Below are 27,599 nucleotides of genomic sequence, written 5' to 3'. Positions count from 1 at the left end.
AGTTAGTAAATTTTCTAAACTTTTGTGGCAAGATGGAGGCTTGGGGCCATGATTTATCCATATTTTGGTAACTCTCTAAAGGAAAGAAACAGTTCATGAAAAGTTAAGCTAATGGGAACCAGAAGTGAGAAGTTTGGTGGGCAGTCTAAACTTATGTGGAGATAAAAGTAACTGCTAGCAATAGCTTGCCCTCAAGGCCATGAAAGCCTTAAGTGATTTATTCTAAGACAGCCCTGAAGATGAACCACACTAAAATGGGAGAATGCTGACATCTCAGTAATAAAGACTCATGCTCTATTTTTTTTTTTTCCATTTCTAATATAGAAAAGATCCGGCAAAGGTACGCAGACCTGCCTGGAGAACTGCACATTATCGAGCTGGAAAAGGATAGGAATGGCCTGGGGCTCAGTCTTGCTGGCAATAAGGACAGGTCACGGATGAGCATATTCGTGGTGGGCATCAAACCGGAGGGGCCTGCTGCTGCAGATGGACGGATGCGGGTTGGAGACGAGCTGCTGGAGGTGAGAGCCCGTCTTCTCAGCTTGTCCTTTAGTGCGCAGACTGGGTACTGAGGGTCGCATACAGGAAGCCAACTTGGATGCTGTTACGAGTAAGTTAGAGCCAGCAGAGTCTGTAGACTCATTGCCTTTTATCCCAGGGCACCTTTTTTTTCTCTTCTGACTTCTTGATTGCGTTTACCCACTGTTAAGGCCTTTTGGGAAACAGGTTCCAGCATGTGGCTTTTAGAAGAGGCCAGTAACCAGGGCACTAGGCATCCCAGTGTCTGTATGAAGTAGCGGCCTCTGAGGTGTGCGGATGGTTTCCCCTTCAGACTTAGAACATGCCTTGTACATCTGCAGCCAATGCAAGGAGACCAGCATCTCTCTTCCCTCCACCTAACACCCTTTCCTGCTGAGGAGCCAGACCTGGGAGTGTACCCTTCTTGCTCTGTAACTCAGCCTCCCTAGGGGTTGGTACTCACTAGTATAATTGTTAAAAAAATAAATAAATAAAGGTAAAATTTGACAAAATATATTAACCATTATAATCCATGCTTCAAGGTCATTTCCTTTAGCTCCTGTTTGGAAACCTCAGGGGATGAGACTGAAGTGGTGAAGGAAAGCGATGGGGAAACAGGGACGAGCCCAGCGAGTTACTGCTTCCCCCAAGTCTGCACCGCACGTAGTTGTCGCTGATTTGCTTCAGAACCTTGGGTGGAAACTACCTCTCTCACTTTTGTTTTGTTTTGTTTATCACTACATAACCCCGGCTGTCCTGGAACTCACTCTGCAGACCAAGTTGGCTTCAAACTCACAGAGATCTACCTGCCTCTGCCTCCTGAGGGCTGGGGTTATAGGTCCCACCTCCCAGCTGAAGCTATTCTTTTTAATTTATGTGTACAAGTGTTTTGCTCACGTGTATGTCTGTGTACCATCTACATGCCTGATGCCTGTGGAGGCCAGAAACAGACGTCAGAGCTAGACAGTTATTAGCCACCATATATGTACTGGAAAATCAAATGTGGGTCCTCTGGAAGGGCATCCAGTGTCCCTAACTACTGAGCAATCTGTCCAGCACCATGAGGTGGCTCTTAATGGGCTCCTGGTAGGGCTGGACATCAGCAGAAAAAGCAGTGTTTAAAAGTGTTAAACATACACCCCGTCCCCCATGATCCAGGAAGGACACAGGGCTAGAGACTGAGTGCAGGTGTAACTCAGCGGTAGAGCCCTTATAAGTGTGCCCAGACCCTGATCCCATCGCTCATCAGAACAGAAATCAGGATTGGGAGCCAGAAATCAGATGTTAGGACCAAAGATGAATTTAGCACACTGATCAACTAGAAAACTGCAAAAGGAGTACTTCTCTGCCAAAACTAAGGAGAGAGCCCAAATCCGTGTCTTCTAACATTATCGTGATGCAGCCTAGCAGTGAGTTAGCTGCTAGCTAATCCTACTTCCTCCGTCAGGCATGGGGCAAAAAAAAAAAAAACGAATACTAGCATTGACCTTGTATTTCTCCTTTTCCTTCCTCTAGCCTTCTGGATCTGGTCTTTTTGTTATATCAGTTACAGACGCAGAGATCAAGTAGATTCAGTGTGGCTGTATCAGCTCCTTTTACCCTCCCCAGAGATGCTCTAGTTTCTGCCAAGTGGCAACAAATAAAAATACGTTGGGACACAGATTTTATTGTCAATTACCATCTCTCTTCAGCCTCAGCTTTTTCAAATCTGTTAACAAATATCTTCCTGAAATATCTAAAAATAAGTCCAAAATACATATACTTATTTTTGTGACCTCTCCCTGAGTTGAATAAAATTTCCTTTGCCTTAATCATTTTGAGAGAGCTATTTACTCATGTTACTTCTCACTATTGCTTCATCACAGTTCTTGTTATTAAATATTACTGCTTTGCTCATAGCCTCTTTTGGTTTGTAGTTGGAATCACTTACATCAGACCCTCAGATGGGGCTGTCCTGTAGCAGGTATTGCATGAACTGAGTCCTGCTCTCACAGAGCTAGCAGTACAGTGGTTGGGCCACATTAACCTTGGGGCAACCCTTCCTTTGGGGAAGTTAGTGACAAATATGGTAAGCTAGGTGTTGCCACAGTCTCTGGCATACTTTAACTGATAGGATCAAAAACTGTCATTTCTGTATATATGTATTTTTATCTTTTTAGTTTGTTTATATTGATATTAGTGTCTGTGAAGTCATGTCCAAGCAGTGTCTTATTCCTTAGTAATTTCATGCAGCACCTTACCAAATCCCCGGCTCTTAGGCAGTTGTAATCTATCTTCTCTTGTAACCGTTTTGACTTCAGGTCAAGGATGACAGAAAATAAATTGATATGGGAAAATATTCCCTGGTTTCTTTTTATAGCTCAGGAAAAAACGCAGTACTTTTTTCTTTAACAGATGAGGAGTTGGGATGTGCTTGCTGGCTGAGAATAGAAAAGTGATTTAATGATGTGAACCAGAAAAGCTAAAATCTAGCATGACCATGGACATTGCAGAACAGTAGATGGTTGGGAACGCTGCATTGTGCAAATGGGTTTTAAGAAATGGAGCGAACCATGGGTATTCGTAAACTCTCACCCAAAATATGGTTATTTTATAGCCTCAACCCTGGATTGGGTTCAGTCTTGTGGCTTGCGTATTTTCATAGTTCTCTTTCTGATTCGTAGTTCCATCATCACCCGGCCATGACTGTTCTTTCACACCTTTGCTCACTGCTTCTAAGATTTACAGTTGATCTATTTGCTTAAGATTCTGAAGTCCAGTTAAGAAGTAAAATAATTATCAAGAACATATCCTATCTCCTTTTAAATCAGAAACTCCGCTTTTCTCCCAGAGCCTTGTGTGTGACCGGTTTGGGGCCTGTGGTTGCCGCAGTCCTGGCGGTGTGCAATTGCACTGTACTAGTAGAATAATCATGAGTTCTGTGGGGGCGATGGCGCAGTTCATGTGTAAAAGGAATTTTCTGTAAAGCTCCCAGAAGACAATGTGATTAAATCTCAGCTCCTTTACCCTTCCTTTCAGTTCTAATGTGAGGGTTACTGAATTAATTTCAGAAAGCATTACCATATAATTACCATGTACACAGAATGAGGCTTGCACTAGAACACTGGCTTTCCCAGCGCAATGCTGGGCCACAGTGCTGCCGTATGAATATAGGATTCATTTATTATCCTCCTTAACATGCACATGTGGGAAGACAGGGCCAGTGGTGCTGTACAGGGAGTCTGAGTGATGTGTCAGCTCAGAACAGAATGGATTAGGCTGCTGTGTGGAGCTGTGGAACCTGCAGAAGCCTAAACTGAGTCCTGTCCAGTACATGTACAGTGGAAAAGAGGAGGTGTGAGTACCTCTCATACCTTCTCGTCATGATATTGTTTTCATAAAGAAAAAAACCCACTATAATCACAAAAGTGAGTTGATCACCCAGGCGCTTATCACCGCATCATGCAGCCTTCCTTGGTGTCGGCATTGGCCTACAGCTGTTCCTTGCCAGCAAATTAGATTTGAAACATTTTGGAAAGCTTAGATATGATTTGGACTGTGGTATGGAAGCTAGTAAGTAAATCGCTAGATTCTGTGCATCCGTGGGATAAAATCTCTTAATTTACACTCAGAAGCTCATGTCATCCACACTACCATCGCCGGGTGTATTTATCAAGTATTTTTAATGAAAGAACTTTGCCCTAAGATACTTCATATAATAAAATCTCCTGGTATAAAAACAGTCTGAGGAATAGGATTTCAAAATTGAAACAAAATTATGTTTCTCCATAAATTTTTGGCAGAATTGGTACTTAATATCTACTCATGCAGAATTGATTGACTAGGTTTTTGGTTTTCTTTTACTGTGGCAGTGACTTCAAATGGCTTTGACATGAATGGTTTAGATATGAATATAATGCATATTAAAGCTGTATTTGGCCAGGTGTGGTGGCACGTGCCTTTAATCCCAGCATTCAGGAGGCAGAGGTAGGCAGATCTCTGTGATCTCAAGTCCAACCTGGTCTACATTGTGAGCTGCAGGTCAGTCAGGACTAGAAACTGAGACCCTATCTCAACAAACAGACAGCTGTATTTAATACCCGAAAACTATTTAAAAATGAATCCATCAAAGTTAACACAAATGAGTATTGTGAGTAGGTCCTGCATACGACCTTCATACATGCCAAAGTAAAGTCATGCTAGGATTAAAGGTGTGCACCATCACATCTGGTCTATATAGACACTCTTTACACCAGATTTGTTAGTTGTGTCAGAATTCTGGACTCTTAACTAGTAAAAAGACAACCAGGCTCAAGTGAAAGCCTCCTACGCCTTCCTGTGGTCCCTAAACTTTGTTTTTCTGTCCTGCCTTAGATTCTCACATTGCAATTCCATATGATATTATCCATCTTAACATGTAATGCAAGTCTATGTTCATTAAAAGAAGCATGTAATTGATAAAATCATGCTCCTCTATTAAGAACCGAAGAAGGAAGGCAGTCCTCCTTTGAACTTGTTCATGTACAGCCTGGGAGCTTCTGAACTTCATAATTGAAGAGCTTGCCCTCATTTCCACCGTAGACTTGGGCTTTATTTTCAGGCATAGAAGCTATTGTGTAAAACCTAGTTTGCATTGAGTGTCCTGGTTTTCTGCCGGAGCTTCCAGCTGTGAAGGCTTCAGCTCTATTTTTGCCATTTCTGTTTCTGACGACAGCTTGTTAGGGGAGGAGTTTTGAATTATTTAGTTGCACCTCATTGTCTTTTCATCCCTGAAAGCTCCATTCTTACTGTTTTGTGGAAGAAATGGTAGTCATTCACATCTTATTGCTGTGGTCCTCATTGTTGTTCTCACAGAAGTTCTGAGGTCTCTGCAGTGAGCCAAATTATCTTAAGACCTTAGAAAACAAAGCAAAATGAAGGTGTATTGGACATTTTCCTCATTGCTATGACAAAATACCTAACCAATGCAACTCAAGGAAGGAAAATATCAGCCACAACTTAAGGAAGGAAGAATTATTTTGGTTTATGGTTCATATGGATATAGTCCATCATAGCAGGGATGTGAGACAGGAGCACGAGGGGGCTGGTCACGTGTTCCCGCAACCAGGAAGCAGACCGATGACTGCTAGTACTCCGATTATCTTTTCATCTTTCCCCCTTTTTTCCCCCATGTGGGATGGTGCCACACACATGCAGACTGTATCTGTCCTCCTAAATCACAGCTGTCTGGAACTACCCTCTCAGATGTGTCTCCTAGGTGATTCTAAATCTAGTCACATTAGTGGCGAAAATGAAATGTCAAGAACGGAAGAAACAGATCATTAAGGAAAATTGAATCACAGGGATCAGGCATAGGGAAAGGAACATGCCTATTGGAAGTAATGGCTTCCTTGCCGCAGGTTTCTGTGGCTCTTCTTGGTGTGTAACACGACTGGTAATTACTACACTCTTTCAGCCCTCCTTTATTCAGCGTGGTCCTCCTTTACTATCTTGAGGCTATACTGAGGTGCAGCCTTGGAAAATATACACTAGGGGTATTCTGGGGGGTGTTCTGTTGACCACATATACAATCTGTTTGCATTTGCATAATAGGAATTTTTACTTCACTAATTGTGCTGTATAACACCCCTGCCTGAAAGGTGATACATTACAAGACCCCCTCATAGATTCCTGAAACCATGGGTAGTACTGGCCTTTCTTAATAAGACTCATTACCCTCATCATTATTGTTTTGTTTAATTTTGTTTTCATTTGATTTTTAGACAAGTTTTCCCTCTCCAGAGCAGGCTTATCTAGAACTCACTAAGTAGCTCAGGGTAGCTTCAAACTCAGGTTAGTCATCATGAATCATGACCTAGGATTGTAGGCATAAACCCCAGTACCCAGTTTATATACATTTTCCCCACACATATAGACTAATGACAAAGTTGGCTTTATAAATTAGGCATAGTGCAGTATTAACAGTAACTCGTACAGTATAACAATGAGGCAAAAGTACTGTAATAAAGTTTCACAAGTGAGTTTTCTGTTCAAGTGTATTACTGTGTTTTCCTCTTTCGGATGTCTGAGTCACCAGAATATTTGTGGCATTTCTTAAGTAAACGTGTCTGCCTGAGCATGTTTGATCTGATAGCTGAGTAGCCAGTATCAGGCGTACAGAGTTGACCCCTGGACAAAGGCTGATTCCGTTCTCTGTGCAGAACCCAAGCTGTAAACTATGAGACATGAAAATAGAAAGGGGACTCTGGAAAGGATGATGCCAGCCTGTGGGGGAGGGACAGGGTCAACAAAGACAGGGTCTGTGTTAAAATGACAGATCAACCCATGTGCATATTCAGGTTTCAAAAACATTCTTTTATTTGTTTTTGTTTTTCAAGACATGTTTCTCTGTGTAGCCCTGACTATCTTGGAACTTGCTCTGTAAACCAGGCTGGACTGGAACTCAGAGATCCACCTGCCTCTGCCTCCTGAGTGCTGGGATTAAAGCCATGTGCCACTACTCCCAGTTCCAAAAAAATCTTTTTTAAAGAATGAAGGATTTCTAGAGTTTTTCATCAAACACCTTCAGACCACATTTGATCTGAAACCTTAGAAAGCAAAACTGATGAGAGAGGGTTTCTTAAAGATTAATTAGCATACCCTAAATGATGTACTAACTTTATTATGTTATGAAAGTCATGAAATATTCATGCATGTATGTAACATATTTTGATCATATTTGCCCCATTACCCTCTCTTCTCCCCTCCACCTGATTTCCACTCTTTCCCTATCAGTTCCCCTTTTACTTTGTTGTATTTTTTTATTTTTGGTGACTAGCATTGCTTACAGGAGCATGAGTTAGTGCTTGAAGATTCTTCTACCTTGGCCTCGCTGAGAATTGGGAGGTGGGGACATTTTTTGTATGGGTTGGGAACTGGCTGGAATAGGATATGAGTGATTGCTTACATTAAGGATTAAGAGGCACAAAGGAGTTCCCTGACACCTACTGAGTATTCTGTGACATGCTGCAGTGGCCCCAGACCTACTTGAGGTTTGAGGACCTGGAGATTTGGGCCTGCATTCTGTCAGCATCACTTCATACCTTAAACTCTTATAATCATTGAGCTTGGGAGTCTCTGAGTCCTCATTATACTGACACAGGCCCTCCTGTCTCGGGCCCATGCTGAAGGGCAGTGCTAGACTATATGAGGTATGTGCTAAACATTCTTAGGTGCAAAGGATGCCATCGTGCCTCTGCGGGACAGTTTTTTAAAACAAGGTGACAATTGTTGCAACTAGAAACTGGGACCAGTGAGATGCCTCAGTGGGTAAAAGTGCTTGCCATGAATGCCTATGACCTTAGTTGAGTCTCCAGAATCCACAGTGGAAGGAGAGACTCTACTCCTGCAAGTGGCCCTCCACATGTGGTCCATGTAGGCACCTGTGAGGGTGCTCGCACACAGGCATGTATATGTACAATATAAGTAAAATTTGAACACTTTTAAAAGGAGAGGGAAGAGGAGAGGGGAGGGGAGGGGACGGGATGGGAGAAGAGAATCTTGGAGACTGAGTTTTTTGAGTAGGTCAGTAAAGGGACTTATGAAATATTTTGAATATGAGGAAAATATAACTAAGAATTGAGATAGATTTCTAATCGTGTCCTCTTTTGTGTGAGAAAGAAACCTTAGGCTAAACATTACTACTATGGGCATTTTATCTTGATTTTCTCTTTGTTTGGCTGATTGGGTTTTATTTATTTTGAGACAGGGGGTTACTATGTAGCTCTGGCAAGCCTGTAGCTTGCTGTATATATCAGGTTAGCCATGAACTCACAGAGATCCAACTACCTATGCCACCATACCCAGCTTAATATTGTTGGTAAAGGAATTTCAGGTCACTAGTAACCTGAGTCCTATTTGCTTATCTGACTTAAGTGTTGACTGAGTTTTCTGTCCTGCCTGGTTCCTACAGTTGTTAAGTCCCAAAGAAATCACACAGAGGTCTACATTAACTATAAATTGATTGGACCATTAGCTCAGACTTCTTATTAACTCATAACTTATATTAGCCCATTATTCTTGTCTATGTTAGCCACGTGGCATGGTACCTTTTCGGTAAGGCAGTCACATCTTGCTTGTTCTGTGGCCAGGTCAGGACTGCAGACCAAGCTTTCCTCTTCCCAGAATTCTCCTGTTTTCATTTCCCTGTCTGGTTGTCCCACCTATACTACCTGCCTGGCTACTGACCAATCAGTGTTTTATTAAAATACAATTGACAGGCTACAAACCATTGTCCCACAGCAACTAAGAATATTATTAAGAATTATGCCTGGTGTGGAGAGATAGCTCAGATGGTAGAATGCTTGCCACACAAGCATGGGGACCTGAGTTTGGTCCCCAACAACATGTAAAAAGTCAGTTGGGTGGCAAGCCCTTGTCACATCAGTGCTGAGAAGGTGAAGACAGAAGACAGATCATCCCTGGGCTTGCTGGCCAGACAGCCTAGCCTACTGAGAGAGCCCAGGTTCCAGTGAGAAACCTGTCTCTAAAAGTTCAGTGTGGAGCTGGAGGGGAGGCAAGAGCGAGTGCTTCCTCTTCTGGGGGACAAGGGTTTGGTTTCCCAGCAGCCGCATTATGCAGCTCACAACTGCCTGTAACTCCAGCTCCAAGGAGCTGGTTCTGGCCCCTGTGGCATTGGATCTCTCTCTCTCTCTCTCTCTCTCTCTCTCTCTCTCTCTCTCTCTCTCTCTCTCTCTCTCACACACACACACACACACACACACACCACAAATAAAGTCATTAAACACAGGGTAGATAGTCCCTCAAGGACAGACAACCCAGGCTGGCCTCTGCCTCCACGTGTACTCACCTGCACAGGTGCATATGAACATGTACACACACAGACACACACAAACACACACACAAAAGACACATACCCTCAATTGTTATGTTGAAGCATCTTAAATTCCCAGAAACCATTATTTTTTTTCTGCAATATTCGTAGCAGTTCTTTTTATGAGGTAGATTGCACCATTTATTTATCCCCGTCGATTGCGTGAAGGAAATAGGACACCTTCCATCTTCTTCCCCTTTCTTCTTTTTATTTTTTAAGGAAGAAATAAAAGAGATTTTTTGACGTATTTTTTGATTATTACAAAGCTGTGTTTGCAGACAGAGTTCACAGTGTAGTCCAAGTTAACTTCCAGCCCACAAACCTGGACCAGCCCCCCTATGTGCTGTGATCACGGACACACAGTGGAACTGGGTCCCCAGAGCCCATGGTGGAGAGAGAGGACTGCACTAATGCCCCCATGCTCATGTAATGACGGACATGCACACGTGTGTGCATGTACACACAGAACCAATGAAATGTGATAAACACGTTAAAATACTGATACCCAAACCATATGTGCATGTACACACAGAACCAATGAAATGTGATAAACACGTTAAAATACTGATACCCAAACCACATGTGCATGTACACACAGAACCAATGAAATGTGATAAACACGTTAAAATACTGATACCCAAACCACATGTGCATGTACACACAGAACAAATGAAATGTGATAAACACGTTAAAATACTGATACCCAAACCTGTCCCCACAGAGCCCTCTATTAGGTATAGTTCCTTAGACCCACAAAGAAACTTTGATTTTCAAACTGCTTATCTGCTACATTTTCCTCTCAGTACTGCTATCTTCTTATAGCCATACACCTAGATAGACGTCACCTTCACCAGGTCTTTTTAGGGCAATTGTTTCCCATTGTTGCCATGATGACAGATGGATAAACCTGCAGTTTTTCTGTTCTTTCTTAAAGTATAGTTAGGGTGGGTGACATTTTAATGCCTAAGTTTTAACTTGTTTAGGCTAAATCCATTGAAATGGAATTATTTGACCCAGAGTTAACTGGCAGCTGGGTAAGGTGGTATGAGCCTGAATCTAAAGCGATTTGTTTAGACCCTGACTCAAAATAAAGTTTTGAAGTTTAAAATTTCCTGCCGTGGTTAAACGCTGGTATAGTCCAGGTACTGGTTCTGATGTTCAGTACCAAAAATTTTAAAAGGCTGATGGTTATAAATGTAATGTGTTGGTTTTTCTGTGTGATTTATCTTCAGTAACGGTTGTTTTAAAGTTAATGTGTAGATTCTAGTGTCTTAAAATATGTTCAGAAGGTGCTTCAGAGTGAAGATGGGGGAAGGACTCTGACTTCGTTGTCAGCCACTCACAGTGAAGTTTCATTTCTGCTCCCAGTGATAGTTTATCGGCTTGTATAATACATCATTTTGCTTTAAAAAAGAAAACATGGGTGGGAGATGGTTGAGTGTAATAAATTATGACATGATGTTCAAACCTTGGGCAAATCTGCTACTTGAACTAAATGCTAATTTTGTCTAATTAATATTTTCAACCCTAGCTTAATTAACTTTTACTCCCAATTTGATACATTGAGTAGATTAATTGAGCTGCTTTTCAGCATAAATTTATACTCCTGTTCAGACGAACTGTGTGAAATTAGGAGTAGTTGAAAACTTTTCTCTTTAATATTTTTGCATAGTTAATTTGATTAAAACCAATCTCATTAAAGACGTTTAAAGCGAAAGTCTATGCAGTGTTTGAGAGGATTTACATCCATTTACTTTGGCTTATTCTTCACTGGGTTAACCGTAATTCTGCTTCTGCTGCAGACTACCAATACTGAACTAATTATCCCACTCTGTACAGGATTGTCCTCACAGTAAGGTTTTGTTCTTTCTCCCCCGAGAGGCAGAGGGCGACCCTGAGGGGAAATCGTGTGTGTGGAAACCTGAAGAACTGCTCCCCAGCCTTGGAAACTCAGGCATGGCTCTTGTCTGGGGCCTTGGAACCCAGAGTTGCTTTAGTTTGTTCATGAATGGGATTTGAATTTCAGAGCCTGGGAGAAAATTAACTCACCCAAATATATCTGTTATTGCCAGGGGTCAAGAGCTAAGACAGAAATTAATATTCTCTAGAAGTCCCTCATTGTCAACGATAAGAAGAGGAACCCAAAAGCAACCCAGAAAGCGAGAATGGCTGGTCGGGCACATAAAAGGCACCAAACATATTGAACACCTTTAATCACAGCCTTCAACCTCAGGAGGTTGAGGCAGGAGCATCACACTGTCAAAGCTCCATCTGTTTGCCTGCCAAATTCAGGCTGTCATTTTTTTCTGCTGTGTAGTACTCCATTGTGTAAATGTACTACATTTTCCTTATCCATTCTTCAGTCGAGGGGCATTTAGGTTGTTTCCAGGTTCTGGATATGATAAACAATACTGCTATGAACATGTCCTTGTGGCATGGTTGAGCATCCTTTGGATATATACCCAAAGTGGTATTGCTGGGTCTTGAGGAAGGTTGTTTCCTAATTTTCTGAGAAATCACCACATGATATACAAAGGGGCTGTACCAGTTTGCACTCCCACCAGCAATTCAAGAGTGTTCCCTTTTCTCTACAACCTCTCCAGCAGAAGTTGTCATCAGTGTCTTGGATCTTGGCCATTCTTACAGGTGTAAAATGGAATCTCAGAGTTGTTTTGATTTTCATTTCTCTGATGACTAAGGATGTTGAGCATTTCCTTAAGTGTTTTTCAGCCATTTTAGACTCCTCTGTTGAGAGTTCTCAGTTTAGGTCTGTACTCCTTTTTTTTTTTATTGGATTATTTGTTCTTTTGATGACCAATTTCTTGAGTTCTTTGTATATTTTGGAGATCAGACTTCTGTATGATGTGGGGTTGGTGAAGATCTTTTCCCATTCTGTAGGCTGTCATTTGTTGACCATGTCCTTTGCTTTACAGAAGCTTTCTAGTTTCAGGAGGTCCCATTTATTAACTGTTTCTCTCAGTGTCTGTGCTGCTGGGGTCATATTTAGGAAGTGGTTCCCTATGCCAATGCGCTCAAGTATACTTCTCACGTTTTTTTCTATGAGGTTCCTTGTATCCCTGCTCTTTCCAAGACCTTTATCTTGAAGGAATGTTGTATTTTGTTGAAGGCCTTTTCAGTATCTAATTAGATGATCATGTGGTTTTTATTTTTTCAGTTTGTTTATATGGTGGATTAGGTTGACAGATTTTCAAATGTTGAACCATCCCTGCATCTCTGGGATGAAGCCTACTTGATCATGGTGGATGATGGTTCTGATGTGTTCTTGGATTCAATTTGCCAGTATTTTATTTTAGTATTTTTGCATCAATGTTCATGAATGAGATTGGTCTGTAATTCTTTCTTAGTAATGTCTTTATGTGGTTTGGGTATCAGGGTAATTGTAGCCTCATAAAAAGAGTTTGACAATGTTCCTTCTCACTCCCTATATTGAGCAGAGCCTCCTGGTATAGCCCAGACTGACTTCAAACTCACAGTCCTCCTGCCTTAGTTTTGTCAGTGCTGGGATTACAGGAATGAACTACCACACTGAATCATGCGTCATCTTGTGATGATACCAATCCCATTGATTAGTGCTCTAATTTCCATACAGACTGTGTGCAGTTGAGAGAGAGAGAGAGAGTGTGTGTGTGTGTGTGTGTGTGTGTGTGTGTGTGTACCTATGTTTACAGAGGTTAGAGAACAGCTTGTGAGCGTATGTTGGGTCCCAGTATCAAACTCAGATCCTCAGACATGGCTGCAAGTGTCTTTACTCACTAAGCCATCTCACTGGTCCCTGGTTATATCATTTTTAAAGCCAGAAAGAAGAATTTACTGTAGCCTTTTAGTTGTTTTGGTTTTTGTCTAGAGATCTTAGTTTTCCTTTAGATTTACTTTAGTAAAGTTCTCCCTGTGTCTTGAGTTGCTTGCTCGGTTCCCAGTTTTCCACTGTGTAACACTTCCTAAGCTTTGTCAAGAGGCAGCTGCCCCCACCACACTCAAGGGCACAGTTGCTGGTACCGCAGGAAGCAGCAGCAATGGCAGCCATGGCACTGATCTGTCAGAGCTCTTCTCGTGACTCTTAGAACCTTTGGCTGGTGACTAAGTTGGAGAAGATGTTGTTTAGGTTGGATGTGCAGCTGTTTGCCTTGCAGTACATATTTAGCGTGTAAAAGGGCCTGAGTTTACTCTCTAGCACCAGGACAGAAACACAGGAAAGCAGAAGGACAAAGAAAGGAAACAGTGTGTCTTTCTGTCTGTGCTCCCCCGCAGTGTGTGTGTGTGTGTGTGTGTGTGTGTGTGTGTGTGTGTGTGTTTGCGCACATGCACGCGCATGTCCGTATGAAAAATGAAAGCATGAAAGTATTTGTACATTTGTATTAGTGTTGGAAATCTGGGGTATAATCACATTATTAAATGTATGAATATTAAAGTTTAACAGCAAAAAAGATGAGTGTCTGAATATATGAAGGAAGCATTCCTTCAGGTATCAAGAGATTCCATGATCTGTGACAGCTTTCTTCTTACAGTTCTCAGGACCACTTTAGAGCATAGGAAAGCGTGTTACAGATAACTGGGAGTGTGGGAGTCAGTGCACTTCTCTGAGACTAATGATCTCAGCCAAGAATAAAACCTGACAGAATAAAAGTTACCTGATAGCCAGGGCTGTACCTCCCTAGGCATGGGGATGGACTGGCTTCCTTTAACACAGTTAGAAGTATTTCCATGACTATTTGAAGTGTTCGTTTCCCTTTTGCTTTCTGGGGGTAACCACTGTGATGAAACAGTGTTTTCAAAGAGATGTCAATTGTGTCTTCAGATTCAGCATTACAGAGACATCAAGGGCAGATGGATTAAGCACCGATTTGGAAAGACTCCAGTCCCCTTGAATATAATTAAGTGTACTGTACCATCCCTAAGACTGTAGAAGTTATCAAGGCCACAGCTACATAGGGATAACATAACATTACAAGTCACTAGTTCCTTACCAAATAGATGGGGAGAGTAGAATTAGATGATAGAGGGAATAACTGTAGTTATTATATAACATCTCAGTGGGAGGATCCAAAATAAAAACAGTTTAGATCTACTGTTCTATCATATTTAGGTGACTTCAGTCAAATTATAATTCCAGTACACCTTAGACAGGAACAGATGACTCATTGGTTATCAGTAAGATGTACTTTGTAATGTTGACCTAAAATTCAACTTAAAACAGGCATATAATATGTATCTCCTGTGGTGATGATTTATTCTGTGTAATAACCATGACACACTTGCAGCGTGGTGTTAAATGGGCCCTCCAGAGCTCTGTATATACAGTTTGGTCTGTTTCCTACATTCTTTAGGAATCTGGAAAAGTCATAGAATATGAAATATCTGCCATAAAACTTTGCAGTGAGCTCAACTACCTTTCTTATAAAGTTTAGCCACAGGGCCAAGGAGTTGAGTCCTTTATTCCCTGTAGCCACAGTGGAGTTTAAGAGACTTTTCACAGCTTAAAACTACGTTGGTAATGAGTGGTATGAAGAATATTGAGATTTTTACTATTAATGAATCCTATACACATGATTAAAAGTGAAGACTTTATTGTTTAATCCCAAGCATGTACTTTATAATATATATATTATACATAATATATAATTTATTCATTGTATAAAATATATGGGTTGTATTTTTACAAGTATATTTTATTTTTTTCCCAAACAGATAAACAATCAGATCCTTTATGGAAGAAGTCATCAAAATGCATCTGCCATTATTAAAACTGCCCCAACCAGGGTCAAACTGGTTTTTATTAGGTAAGTTTTTCCTAAATATACAGTCTATTCTGCAGAGACCATTATTGGCAAAAGACTGTTTTATTTTTGTTTTGTCTAACAAAGTCACTGTATTCCACACTTTGCTTTTCTGTTACTTTAAGAAAACTGTGGAGTGTTTGAACTCCACAAGATTCTTCTTGGTTTTCCATGTTTTACAACATGGAATTGGTAGTTGAGTTTCTTGATGTTTAAATCTCAGCTCCTATAGAAGTGTTTGTATGCTAGGTGCTATTTTTCTGTAGAAATGCAATGGAGCCCTTCACTATTTCACCATGGCTTTTCATTCACTCGTTATTATTGTCTTTCTGAAAGATCCAGTAGTCAGAGAACATAGAAAAGTGTAGGGGCATCTTTCAGGAGTGCTGATGAGGGTTGTGGGTATTTTAGGTATTAGAGCACTTGCTCATATATGCTAGATCTTGGCTTCATCTTCAGTACCAGATACAGTAGTATATGCGTATAATTCCAGCAATTGGCAGAGGTTGGGGGCGGGGTCAGAAGTTCAAGGTTATACTTGTGTGCATAGAGAGCTGGAGGCCAGCCTGCTGCACAAGACATTTTCATTTAGGAAAAAAAGTGCTAGTGAGAAATGTAGCTTAGGAAATCCATCTCTGCAGTGTTTGGGATTCCACACGCAGCCACCTCACCAATCAGCTCCGACAGTGCTTGTCAGGAAGAGTTGGGAGTCTGTACATCTTGCAGCCAGTTTTCTATACCCATAAGAGATGGGCTTGTTTAAGTCTCTGTTATTTAACTGAAATGTTAGTTAAAATTAAATAATTTGTAGGTGGTGTAAGTAACCATGTTTGTTAAGTATTTCTGGGTGTCTTTCCTTTATGCTTCCATTACCATTTTTCATATGAACACCATAAAACATCTACTTCCATCATTGTTTTGTTTCAAAACTTTAAAATGACATGCCGGAGAGATGTCTCAATGGATAAGAGCATTGGCTGCTCTTGCAGTGGACACAGGTTCAGTTCCCAGCATCCATATGGCAGCTCCAGTCCCAGGAGGCCCAATTCCTTCTTCCTGGGCTCCTTGGGCACCAGGTGTGAATATGGTACATAAAATATGCAGACAGAACACTTGTGCACATTAAATAAAATAAATGAACCAAAATTTTTGAACGTAATCAATATGCGCTGGGGATGCAGCTCAGAGGAGGTAGAGCACTTGCCCAGAATGCTCAAGGCCATCTCCAGTGCTGCACAAGTAAAACAGTTGACACAAGGGGAAACTTCAGGGCTGAAAGAATGTTCACTGCCTTTTCAAGATGAAAATGGTTGTTATTTTTCCCTTCGCTGCTAATTACCATCAGTGAGACCTCTCCACCACTGGGAACACCGGTATTCGAGGATAGTTTTGTTCCCAAGTTGGGCACTAGTACAGCTGAATACCCTTCCCACCACCTTTCAGCCCTTCCTTGTACTTTCTCCTGATGCTCCCCTCCAGCTACATACTCTTCTCCTACCTAATAGCTCTTTCTTCCTATCTGGCTTTTTTGTTCTGCCTTCCAAAGGGGGAGATCTTCTTGTGTGTCTCTGTGTCTTGTGTGCCACCGGCTGAGGAGTCCTCAGCAGCGTCCTTTTTGGGTTTCCTTGCTCTTCCAGTTGTCAAGTGTTTCACGTGAGTTCGCTTATGGTAACCTGAGCAGATTTGAAGCAAGGCCAGTCACTGAAAAGGCTAAGACGTCCACTGAGAGAAGTCCGCACAAGTCACAGGTTCAGCCTTGGAGACTGCCTGCAAAGGCTGTGTGCGGATTAAACAGATGTGGACCTGCTGGGGTTTTGACATCATTCGTGTGTCACACAGGGTTCATATGCCGTAAAGTTTCCCATGTTGTCCTTTGAAAGGGGTTCAAAAAAGTCAGTCACTCACTGGGTACCTCCCTGAGAAGATTAAGGCACTTCTATGGATTTGGAGTTAGTTTTCTTGAAACTGTGTTCTTATAAACACACACACACACACACACACACACACACACACACACACATATAAGCTTTGGTGCTAAAGAGATGGTTCAGGGGGTGTTTCTCTTCCAGGTGACCTGAATTTGGTTCCCAGTACCCATCTGGATTCATGTGTACACACACACACTTTCAACACAATTTAAGAACTAAAAGAAAAAAAAATGCACTTGGGATGGAGTTGTAGTAGAATGCTTACCGTTCATGAGCATCCTCATGCGCCACAAAGAGATTAAACAGAGAACAAATGAGACTAATCCCAGAATCACTCTCTGCCCTCCTGGCTTCCCATGATGCCTCTCCCTCTCTTACAAACTGCCCCAGTGATGTCACCATTTATATAGTCCCTCACCACAGCATACACAATGCTGTTTGGATGCTCAGCTGTTGAAAGCATGCGCTAGCCCTCCCGAGGCTGCTTCTTGTAGTAGATGGGAGTAACAACAATCCACAAACTGGACGGTGTGCATGGCATTCGCTGCGGTTACAAGTGCTGTTAACAGTTGCTGCAGCTCTGGTGGGGCCTTTAATGCCAGTTTAAAGGAGCAGAAAGGAAATGGAGTAGGGTCCAGAGGAAATCATTTAATGTTGTAAAGGATTTGGGAGTCAGAACCCTCCTCCTCCTGTAAAGAAAGACAAGCAACATGGAGTTGACCATAGGAGACAGAGCTGCAGAGAGGCTCCAGAGCGATGAGGACCTGGGCAGCTCAGCTTTCTGACAGTTTTAAGTTTTTGTTTGTTTGTCTGGTTGCTTTGTTTAGAGCAGGGTGAATCAAATGACAGTTTGCTTGCTAAGTTAATGGTGTGTGCAAGACTGAAGAGGCTAATAAGTATTTATTTGCTAAGATGATACTAAGTAATTTTGAAGCTATCAGTGTACACTGAAAAGGTTTAATCTGATGAGGAATTGTGTTCCTTTGGGACTGCTAGTAAAATGAACACTGTAGACTTGCCAGCTTATGACTACAGAGATTTATTTCTTCAAATCCTGATGGATGGCCGGCAAGTTTGGCGTCTGGTAAGGGCCCGCTTCCTGTCTCTTACTAGGTCTTTACTTGTCAAAGCAGTTTCCTTCTGCATGTTTTTCAACAGCATGAATCCCAAGAGCTCTGCCTCCAGAGATCTCCCCAGAAAGCCCTCAGCTAACAGTGTCACCCTAGTAGACAGGCTTGGGGATACATTCAGACCATAGTGTGTACCTCTGTTGCAAGGTCCTTAAATTATATAATACCCAGCATCTGGTGGATTTTCAGAAATGTTATTGAATAACTCTCTTTCAAACTACCACAGAGCAGTTCTAGATTCTTTTCCAAAGTAAAAATGATAGCAACTTACTATTGTGTGAATTTAAATATATAGTATATATGTATATAATTCGAAATTCTTTGTGTCTAATAAGTCTAGCTTTTTATAATTTCCCCAAATTAGTAAGATTGAAATATTTTTCTATATTTTCATAGAAAAATGACAAGGGATTGGCAGGGCAGCTGAGTGATTGAGAACTTGCCCAGCGTGTATGTGCAGGTCCCGGGTTTCAGTATAAACAGTGCCAAAAGTGAGAACAACAAGAGAAAAGAACAGGTCTGCAGGAGGAGCAAAGTTGTGGGAGTGAGTCTGTACAATTTCCTGTGTCCACGTTGAAATTTATGGGGAAATGAACTTCAGCTGAATCGGGGAGATGTGCACTGTGCTGACAGCCAGGTTTTATTGAACTGAATTGATACATATCTGGTATTTTATGTGCAGACAATGAATTAAGCCTCACTTGCCAAATGAAAGGAACTATTGCCCTGAGAATGCATACCTAGAAAGAGAAATCCTCTCCCTCTTCCCCATTCCTGGATGAAAATCTGAAGAATAAACCTTGGGTCCATCATCTTCAGACTTGGAATCCAGATGTTTATACCTCAGCTGTGTGAGCTTAGTCTAGTGTGGGGATGAGTGCCTAGCCAGATGCAGCCAGCACTGTCCTCTGCTGGGGTGACAGCTGGGACTATGGCCGGAAAAACTGAAAGAAGTAAGAGAGGAAATGATGGGAAAATGCACTTTCTGTATTCTAATTTCAGGATGCTGGGTGTTTATTACGTGTGTGTGTGTGTGTGTGTGTGTGTGTGTGTGTGTGTGTGTGTATTTGGGGACGTATAAGGGGTCCGTGTTCTTCAGCATGGGTATGGAGGTCAGAAAACAACTTGTGAGATCAGTTCCCCCCTTCTTCCATGTGAGCCTTATAGGACCAGATTTGCTGACAAATATTTCTTGTACTGCCCCGGTTTTGATACTGTGATATAAAGCAGGTTTGTGCTGTAAGAGTCTTTCATTCCATCACAATGAATAAGCATAATGAATGAAAAGGAAATAGACCAGACCTTTTCTTTTGGGTCACCAACCAGCTCCCAAACCATGGCTCAGAGACTTCTCATTATTTATGAGTGCTTGGCCTAGCTTAGGCTCATTTCTAACTGCTCTTTTAACTCAACCTGTTTCTCTTCATTTATGTTTTCCTCAGGACTTCTGACTCTCCTGCTCGCTCTGTGTCTGGCTGCCTGGCTGCTGGCCTCAGGTGTCTCCCTCAGTCTCTCCTCTCTTCTTCCTCTTTCTCCTTTCTTCCCCTACTTATTCTCTCTGCCAGCCAACCCTGCCTATCATTTTTCTGCCTAACTATTGGCCGTTCAGCTTTTTATTAGACTAATCAGATACCTTAGGCAGGCAGGGTGAAACAGCAACGTATCTCTTCATAATTAAACAAATGCAACATAAACAAATGTAACACACCTTTACACAGTTAAAGTAATATTCTGCAGCATAAAACACATTTTTACATAGTTAAATATTCTAAAACAAGGAACACTATGTAAAACCATTTTCTGGGAATGTTATTAAAGGGATCAAACCGGGTGGTGGTGGCGCACGCCTTTAATCCCAGCACTTGGGAGACAGAGGCAGGCAGATCTCTGTGAGTTCGAGGCCAACCTGGTCTACAAGAGCTAGTTCCAGGACAGGCTCCAAAGCTACAGAAAAATCTGTCTCAACCCCTCCCCAGAGGGATCAAATCCCCATCAGAAGCTTTTTTTTAAGTGAGGTTCGCATATTATGGCACCACTGATGTGATTAAACTCCATATCACTGTACTAGGTTATGTTATTTTAAAAATGCATTTATATACTGTATTTTCTATAGTTGTTGCTTCTATTTGGAAACATTTTCTCCCTTGGTTGAAATTATTATTTTCCAAGCCTTTCCATTATACATAAATTATTGACTTTTATACCTTGGTGACTCTTTTTCAAATTTATTGACTGTTGAAATAAAAATGAGAAATGTCCATAAGTTATAGGGTATAACTAGCACTCAGGGAAAAAATGCTGTTAAAATGTGGTACATGTAATGTTTTAATTAACTGGGTCCCTTAGTGTGTGATGATGTATGTGCATATGATCACATCCGTGTTCTGTTCTCCTAACGCTTGTGTTTATTCACCTTAGCTGACCTGCTCTTTGCTGGGGTCTGTGAGCCTTTAGTGCACATTAGTTGCTGTAAGTGTCCAGAGTATACATGATTGCTTCCTCCCTTTCCCTATATAGGATTATGTTTTAGACAATTCCATAATTAAATCTGAAGTATATAGACTATGTTATGCTAAGTTATTCACCTCTGCCCCATCTGGATGCATATTACAATCTAGGCTCTTGGTTTGTGCCACACCCTCCACTTTGTGTGCTTTCCCTCCATGTGTGCAAGCTCGTTTACACAGAGGAGGCTGTATTCATGCCAGGGATGAATGGCTGTATGTGGCGTGCAGAGAGTCAAGGAGATTAATGATCTTGCCTGTAGCTCCTGTCATGCCTTCCCCCACTATGGAAAATTAAATGTCATGTATAACAACTCACTCTCCATTATGTAATTACATGTGAGAAATGTGTATTGTGTAAAAACTCCTGGGGCTAAAAGAGGCAAATGAAACTGAAACCCTCGGAAAGATTTAGTGCTAGCTGCCAGACCCTACAGAGTAAAAGTGAACTCACCACGGGAGCCACCCTGCTGTATCGATTGAACATATGTCTTGTTTTGGCAATTAAAAATAGTGTGGCCTGCACATATTCCTGAAAGATGATATTGATATGAATGTCAGAGGCATCTCCAGGCAGTGCCCATCCAAACACCCAGCTCAGATCCCTGCTTTAAGAAACTCTCACTGCACACTTGACTCCTGACATCTAACTTGATAAGTGGGAGGGAAGGATGATGTTTTCAGTATGAGACGTACTTTTATAAAGGATCATCCATCTGTTTATGTAGCACGAGTTCACTGTTCTTACTGTTGTAGCTGGTGATGCAGAGGATGTAGTAGCACCCTAAGCGAGGCAGTGAACAAAACAAATAGTCTATCCCCTTATCAGCCTGTAAGTGCTGATACACTTACAGGATCAAGAGCAAGCTACCTAAGTGCCCTTCAGAGCTCTGGGAAGGAACGGCAGGGAGAGATGCTCAGCTGAGACCCAAAGGACAAGGAGCAAGTGTGCATAGAAACCAAAGGCTAGGGTGTTAGCGACACATGTGAAACTGATTGGCAGAAAAAAGCATTCCTTCTTGGAAGAATACAGCTGTATTCAATTCAAGATTAATTCAAGATCATTAACCTCCTTGACTTTTTGCACGCCACATTCAGCTATCCATCTCTGACATGAATACAGCCTCCTCTGTGTAGACTGCCTTGCAAGTGGGGGGGGGAGGGAGGGAGAGAGAGAGAGAGAGAAAGAGAGAGAGAGAGAGAGAATGTGTGTGTGTGTGTGTGTGTGTGTGTGTGTATAATTTCAAATCCTGTAAAGAGGGATTTTCAAGAGTACAGTAGGCATCATCCATGCTATATATGATGGACAGTTTTGAGAAAGAGGCCTGACATTAGTGCTGACATCCAGAACAGGTCAGAGGAAGAAGACGGCAAAGACACTGATGCCATCTAGGCTGTTTTTCTGTTGTTGACCAGTATTAAACCTGTAAGGGTCCCTCACATAAAGGAAGGAAAGAACCGACTCAAGTTATCCTCTGACTACACACACACACACACACACACACACACACACACACACACACACGTGTGCGCATACACACATACATGCCGACTCTCACATACACATATCATACATAAATGTGCACAAACACAATAACAACAAGTAAACAAAAAATTTTAAGACACAAAAACATGGGTGTTTCTGTACAAGGCAAGAGTGGGTTCCAGGGATCAAACTCAAGTTGTCAGTTTGGTAAATGAAGCTGTCTTACAACCCATAACACCTTTTAAGCCTAAATTGTATTCACTTGCTGAATTTGTTTGTAAATTCAGTATATTTATGCCATCTTCAGAATAAGTTGAGGCTAAGAGTCTTTGCATTTTGATCTTATGTTGAAGTCATTGTTATGATTGCATTTAATCTAGTCATGATTCCATGCCATTTCTGGAGTGGTTTTGCATCTTTGATATATTTGTAACAGTAAAATTTCTTTTTGTGAGAGTGATTTATCCAATCTCAATGACCAGATGTTTTCCAGGACTGTTCATGAATATGAATCACATGAATTCATCAAATTATTTTAAGTGTTGGAACCAAACTATACCCATCTTTTTCTTTCCTTTAATATGTTGCTGGAGATTGAACAGAGAACCTCATACTTGCCAAGCAAGCACTGTGACTGAGCTATACCCCAACCTCCATCTTTCTTGAAAAATTACAAAGTGTCTTTGAAAAACAGGGGGGTTATTTGTTTGTTTTGGTGACCCCTTCTTTGGAGGGAACTGGTAATTTTTCCTTTGCTACTTCTGCTCCTTGGCAGTACAGGCAGCTTGACAGTACAGGCGGGTGTCGGCTTGACAGTACAGGCGGGTGTCACCTTGACAGTACAGGCGGGTGTCGGCTTGCAGGATTTATGGCTGTATTTGTTTGAAACCTACCCACTGGTGTATCACTCTTTAGATTGCATTAGATGAAAACAATGGTGTTGATATAATCCTGTTTGTCTGCTTTGCCTTAGCCATTCAGTGTTGGAAAACTTCCCCCCTCTGTTTTCTTCCAAAAGTGTTTTTTTTTCCTACAATTTTAGCTCCTATATTTAGGTCTTTGATCCATTTTGAGTTAATTTTGACCTAGGCTACAAAGGAAGGATCCAGTGTCGTTTTGTGCATGTGACTTTCTGGTTCTGCAGCTCTGTTGAAGAGACCATCATTTTCCACATTGAATACCTTTGCTGTCCTGAGTCTTTCAATCACATACAAAAGGGTTTATTTCCGGGCTTTTCATCCCATTCTCTTGGTGATTGTTGTGTGTTTGTGGTAAGTTTTGATGTATGAAAAATCTTCAATACTGTTCTCTTTCAAAGTTGTTTTTCAACTTAGAAGTAAGCTCAAAATTTTCTATAAATTATAACAGAGAGCACACTTTTATTAAAAGAAATGAACATACTCTTTAGAGACATATCAGACTGACCAAAGAGAAATGGTAGCATTTTACAAACATACCCACCCTCACCCATGAGATGTCTGTTTTTATTTTTCCTCATTCAGAAATTATTGTCATGGGCTCACTGATCCTCCTAAGAATATAAATACCTACTGTGTACATCTTTTGTAAAGCCATGCAGTTAAAAGTTAAGAATGTGAATAGGTGCCTGTATAGTAAACAGAACAGCACAGATGGTGGTAAGTCTTTGACGTACTCTGGTCTTGGTGAGAGGAAGTGGTTTGGATTAATTCAGATACAGATTAAGAAAACCAGTATGGACTCTCTTGTCAGTTCATGCAACTGATACAAGTGGATTGAGAGGTTCATGGAATGAGAAGAAAGAAGAACAAAGCCTTTAGAATGAAAGCATTAAACTTGGTGCCTCAGATAACACTAAATATATTAATGGTAATGAGGACCTAAGACCTGGAAGTTTAAGTGACTGTCACTCAATATCACAAAATGTTGTGCTTATGTTTCAAAGTTAAAAAGTACCAAAATGCCACCAACTCTGTCCAGTTGTAATCAGCCAAATTTTTATTTAAGCTGCAACTATTCTGGGTTCTCTGGTTGGATTTGGGACTAAGGCCCAGCTAAAATGGGAGGGCCACTTTTAAAGGTAAAAGTCACAATTTATTGTTGTGGAAGTGCACTTCCACAGGTGTGAGGCAACATAGCTAGCTAGTCTTGCATTCCTGGGATTCCTGGTTTTATCTAACAGCCTCAGGTTGTTCAAAGGGCTGGCGTCAGACCTAAGATGGAGTCCTTAGCTGCTGCATTCCCCACTGGCTCTCACTCCTATGAATCAATCATTGATAGGGCTAAACGTTAATAACTTAACGTGTTGACTCTCTTTTTTATATGTGTAAGTACACAGTTTATGATACAGGGGCCTATAGTAATGTCCAGAAAGCAACAGGATAGGATTTTAGTTGGCAGATGCATTTGGGGAAGGACATAGACCAAGACAAAAGGGCTTCCCCAGAGGATCCCATTTCTGGATGATCAACAAATAGTTTTCATAACCCTTAGGTCATAGACACATTCTATAGAGATGTGTGACTGGTCTAAGTAACCAGGGACCAGTTTTCCCAAGATAGTTTAGATAGCATAACTATAGTAACCCACTACATCCCCACTGGTTTTAGGAGAATGACATAATCTGGGGAGTTTAATTTTAGGGCCTCCAATATCTATAGTGTTTTGTTGTTTTTTTTTTTTTAGATTGCCTGAGGTCAGGGAATACAAAGAGGTGCAACATCTAAGCATTAGGATGAATCAGTGAAACAGAAAAACAACCTGCTTCAATCAGTTAAAATGTGATGACTATGAAGTAAGCCATTCAATCAGATCATAGTACCTATCTTGAGAAACCCTTTCTGCAAGTTTTATAACCCTCTGATTTTTTTAAATTATTTTTTATTGATTATTTGGGAATCTCACATCGTGTACCCTGATCTTACTCACCTCCGAGTCTTCCCATGTCCACCTCCCCTCCCCCATGGTCTCCCTCCTCATCCCTCCTTACCCCTTCCCCAAAAAAGTACCGTTTGTATTGTCCATATGTTCACTGGAGCATGGTCAGATTGCTAGTGGTCAGCCTTGTAAGGGAGGATGTGTCCTTTCCTACCTGCATCTGCACAAGAAGCCATCAGCTGAAGAGAGTTGTATTCTGACCTAAGCCAGCTCTCCTGCCTCCATACCACCACCTGTGTCACTAGCACAGTGCTATGGGTCAACAAGGAGCAGGGTCAACTCTCCTTCACACAGGGACATTAGCATGGGTTCAAGCAGCAGCCCAGACCACAGGCATCAGCTTGGAGTTTTGGTGGTAATATGGGCTGTAGACATCAACACAGTCCTTGGCTGTATCAGGACCACTGGCTCACTCATGGCCTTCAGCAGCAGCATAGGCTACTACATAGCCTCAACATGGCCTCAGGTAGTTACAGACATCGCTCACATCATCTTAGTGTCCTGAGGCAGCAAAGCCCAAGGACATCACCAAGGCATCACACAGTGGCACAGACTGCGTGCATCCACATGGATCTCAGGTTTCATCATGGTCTGGAGCAGCAGCATGGACCACCAACACTAACATGGCCTCTGGTGGCATCACAGGCCATGGTATTCCTTCAAGGAGATCCAGTCCAGAAAGTGAACCTTTCCTTATCTTGGGCCTCCGTTGTTGCCCAGAGCCAGGGGCATCCCACAGCCATGTGGCAGGTTTGGGCCTGAGTCTACATCTGCCTAAGCTCCAGGCTGTTATACACCATCCTACTGACCCTACTGAGCAATGATAGCATATGTTGATCTTAGCCCTCTCTCGCCTGCCACTGCCTTCAAGCCTCCAGTTCTGCGAGAGCGCACACACTGCTCCATTTTTCTAGCGTTCCCACCTCTCTGTCGCATATTTGTTCTCTGTAGTGGTGACCAGGAGGCACTTCAGCCTCTAACTGTTAAACAGGTAATTGTAATAATAAAGGAGCATGGAGTCAGCATGGGTCCTGGTGTGCCAATAGGCACCAAAGGTAACCATTTGTCCCTTCTGCCAGAGAGAAGGGAATTGACGCCATCTGGTAGAGAGGAACTAGTTTCCTTTGTACCTAACATTACTTCCTTTTGTTGAGATAAGGGGTGGCATATTCTCTTCTGTAATTGCTTCTTAAATGAAATTAGAACACCGTTGTCAGATCCCAGGAAAGCTGGAATGCCAGTTGAAGGGGATAGGGACAGGGGACATCTGGTTCATTGCCCAGGTTCTGCTGGACTATCTGCAAAGCAAAGTGGAGGACACTTTGGAGTGATCTGGAATATTGGTCCAAAGCAGGTGCTTGAGCTGGTAGGAAATCCCATCAGAAGTATTTGATTTACATCAGCGTTCAGCAAGTCTAGGGCTCACTAGTTCCAAAGGACCATCTGAGGCTGGCGTGTTTGGAGCTTTGTAGTCTTAGACATCTGCTGGGGTAGACATAGGGTAGAGACAGAGGTAAAACTAAGGAGTTAGAGAAAAATTGTCTTCAAAGATAAGGTATGCACTTGAAACTGTGATCTTGTTTGTAGTAACATTTTGTTTGTGTTTTAAAAAATACAATTTGCCTAAAGATCGGAGTGCAGAGTTAAGCCACTAGAGGCCAGGCAGTGGTAGCACACACCTTTAATCCCAGGACTCGGCAGACAGAGACAGACGAATTTCTGTTAGTTCAAGTCCACCCAGGGCTACATGAAATTGGTCCAGTCTGTAAGATCACAAAGCTGGTCCCAGCACTCGGGAGGTGGAGACAGGAGCGATATGGCTGGGCAGAGAGAGGAATATAAGGCAGGAGGAGACAGGGGCTCATTGCAGTCTGAAGCAGTCAGTCTGAGGATGCAGTCAGAGGAAGAAGTCTAAAGAGAGTCTGAGGACAGGATCACCCTTTTGTTCTGAGGATTCGGTAGAGGTAAAATGTCTCTCTGGTGGTTGACTGCATTGCTTCTCTGAACTCTCAGCTTTCACCCCCTAATATCTGACTCTGGGTTTTTATTAGGAACAGTTAGAATTCATGCTACACCTGGCAGTTGGGGCAGTGGAAGGAGTCCCAATACTATGGGAAAGGGAGAGCCTACCCTTCTGCTGTATATAAGAAACACACCTCAACCTCAAAGACAGATACTACCTCAGCGTAAATGATTGGAAAAAAGTATTCACACATATATGCTAGTAATATTAATAATTTTTATCTTATTTCGTGTGTATGGGTATTTTAACTGCATATATGTCTATATACCACATGCATGCCCGAGCCTGCAGAAGCCAGAAGAAGATTTTAGTTTCCCTGCAACTGGAGTTGCAAGTTAATTTTTAATGACAAAAGATTTAATTTTTTTTCAAGTTATATCCCCATCAAACTTCAGCAAAACTTCAGGCCTCTCCATTCACCCTGATCATCCTTTGCAGTGTCAGTGC

General features: G+C 41.8%; 1 protein-coding gene across 1 annotated transcript in view; it reads left to right on the top strand.

Annotated features, from left to right (window-relative positions):
- The window catches only part of Patj (PATJ crumbs cell polarity complex component), a 305,836-nt gene that overhangs the window by 176,289 nt on the left and 101,948 nt on the right, over positions 1-27,599 (top strand). Inside the window, exons 27-28 of the mRNA XM_050136448.1 lie at positions 325-521; positions 15,077-15,168. Coding sequence (XP_049992405.1) covers positions 325-521; positions 15,077-15,168 — 289 coding nt within the window. The remainder of the gene's footprint in view (positions 1-324; positions 522-15,076; positions 15,169-27,599) is intronic.

Source organism: Alexandromys fortis, unplaced genomic scaffold (assembly GCF_014885135.2).
Source record: "Alexandromys fortis isolate MF-2015 unplaced genomic scaffold, M_Fortis_MF-2015_v1.1 scaffold_13, whole genome shotgun sequence".
Taxonomy (NCBI): Eukaryota; Metazoa; Chordata; class Mammalia; order Rodentia; family Cricetidae; genus Alexandromys; species Alexandromys fortis.
The sequence above is the reverse complement of the archived record's forward strand: the minus strand, read 5'-3'. Positions and strand labels throughout refer to the sequence as shown.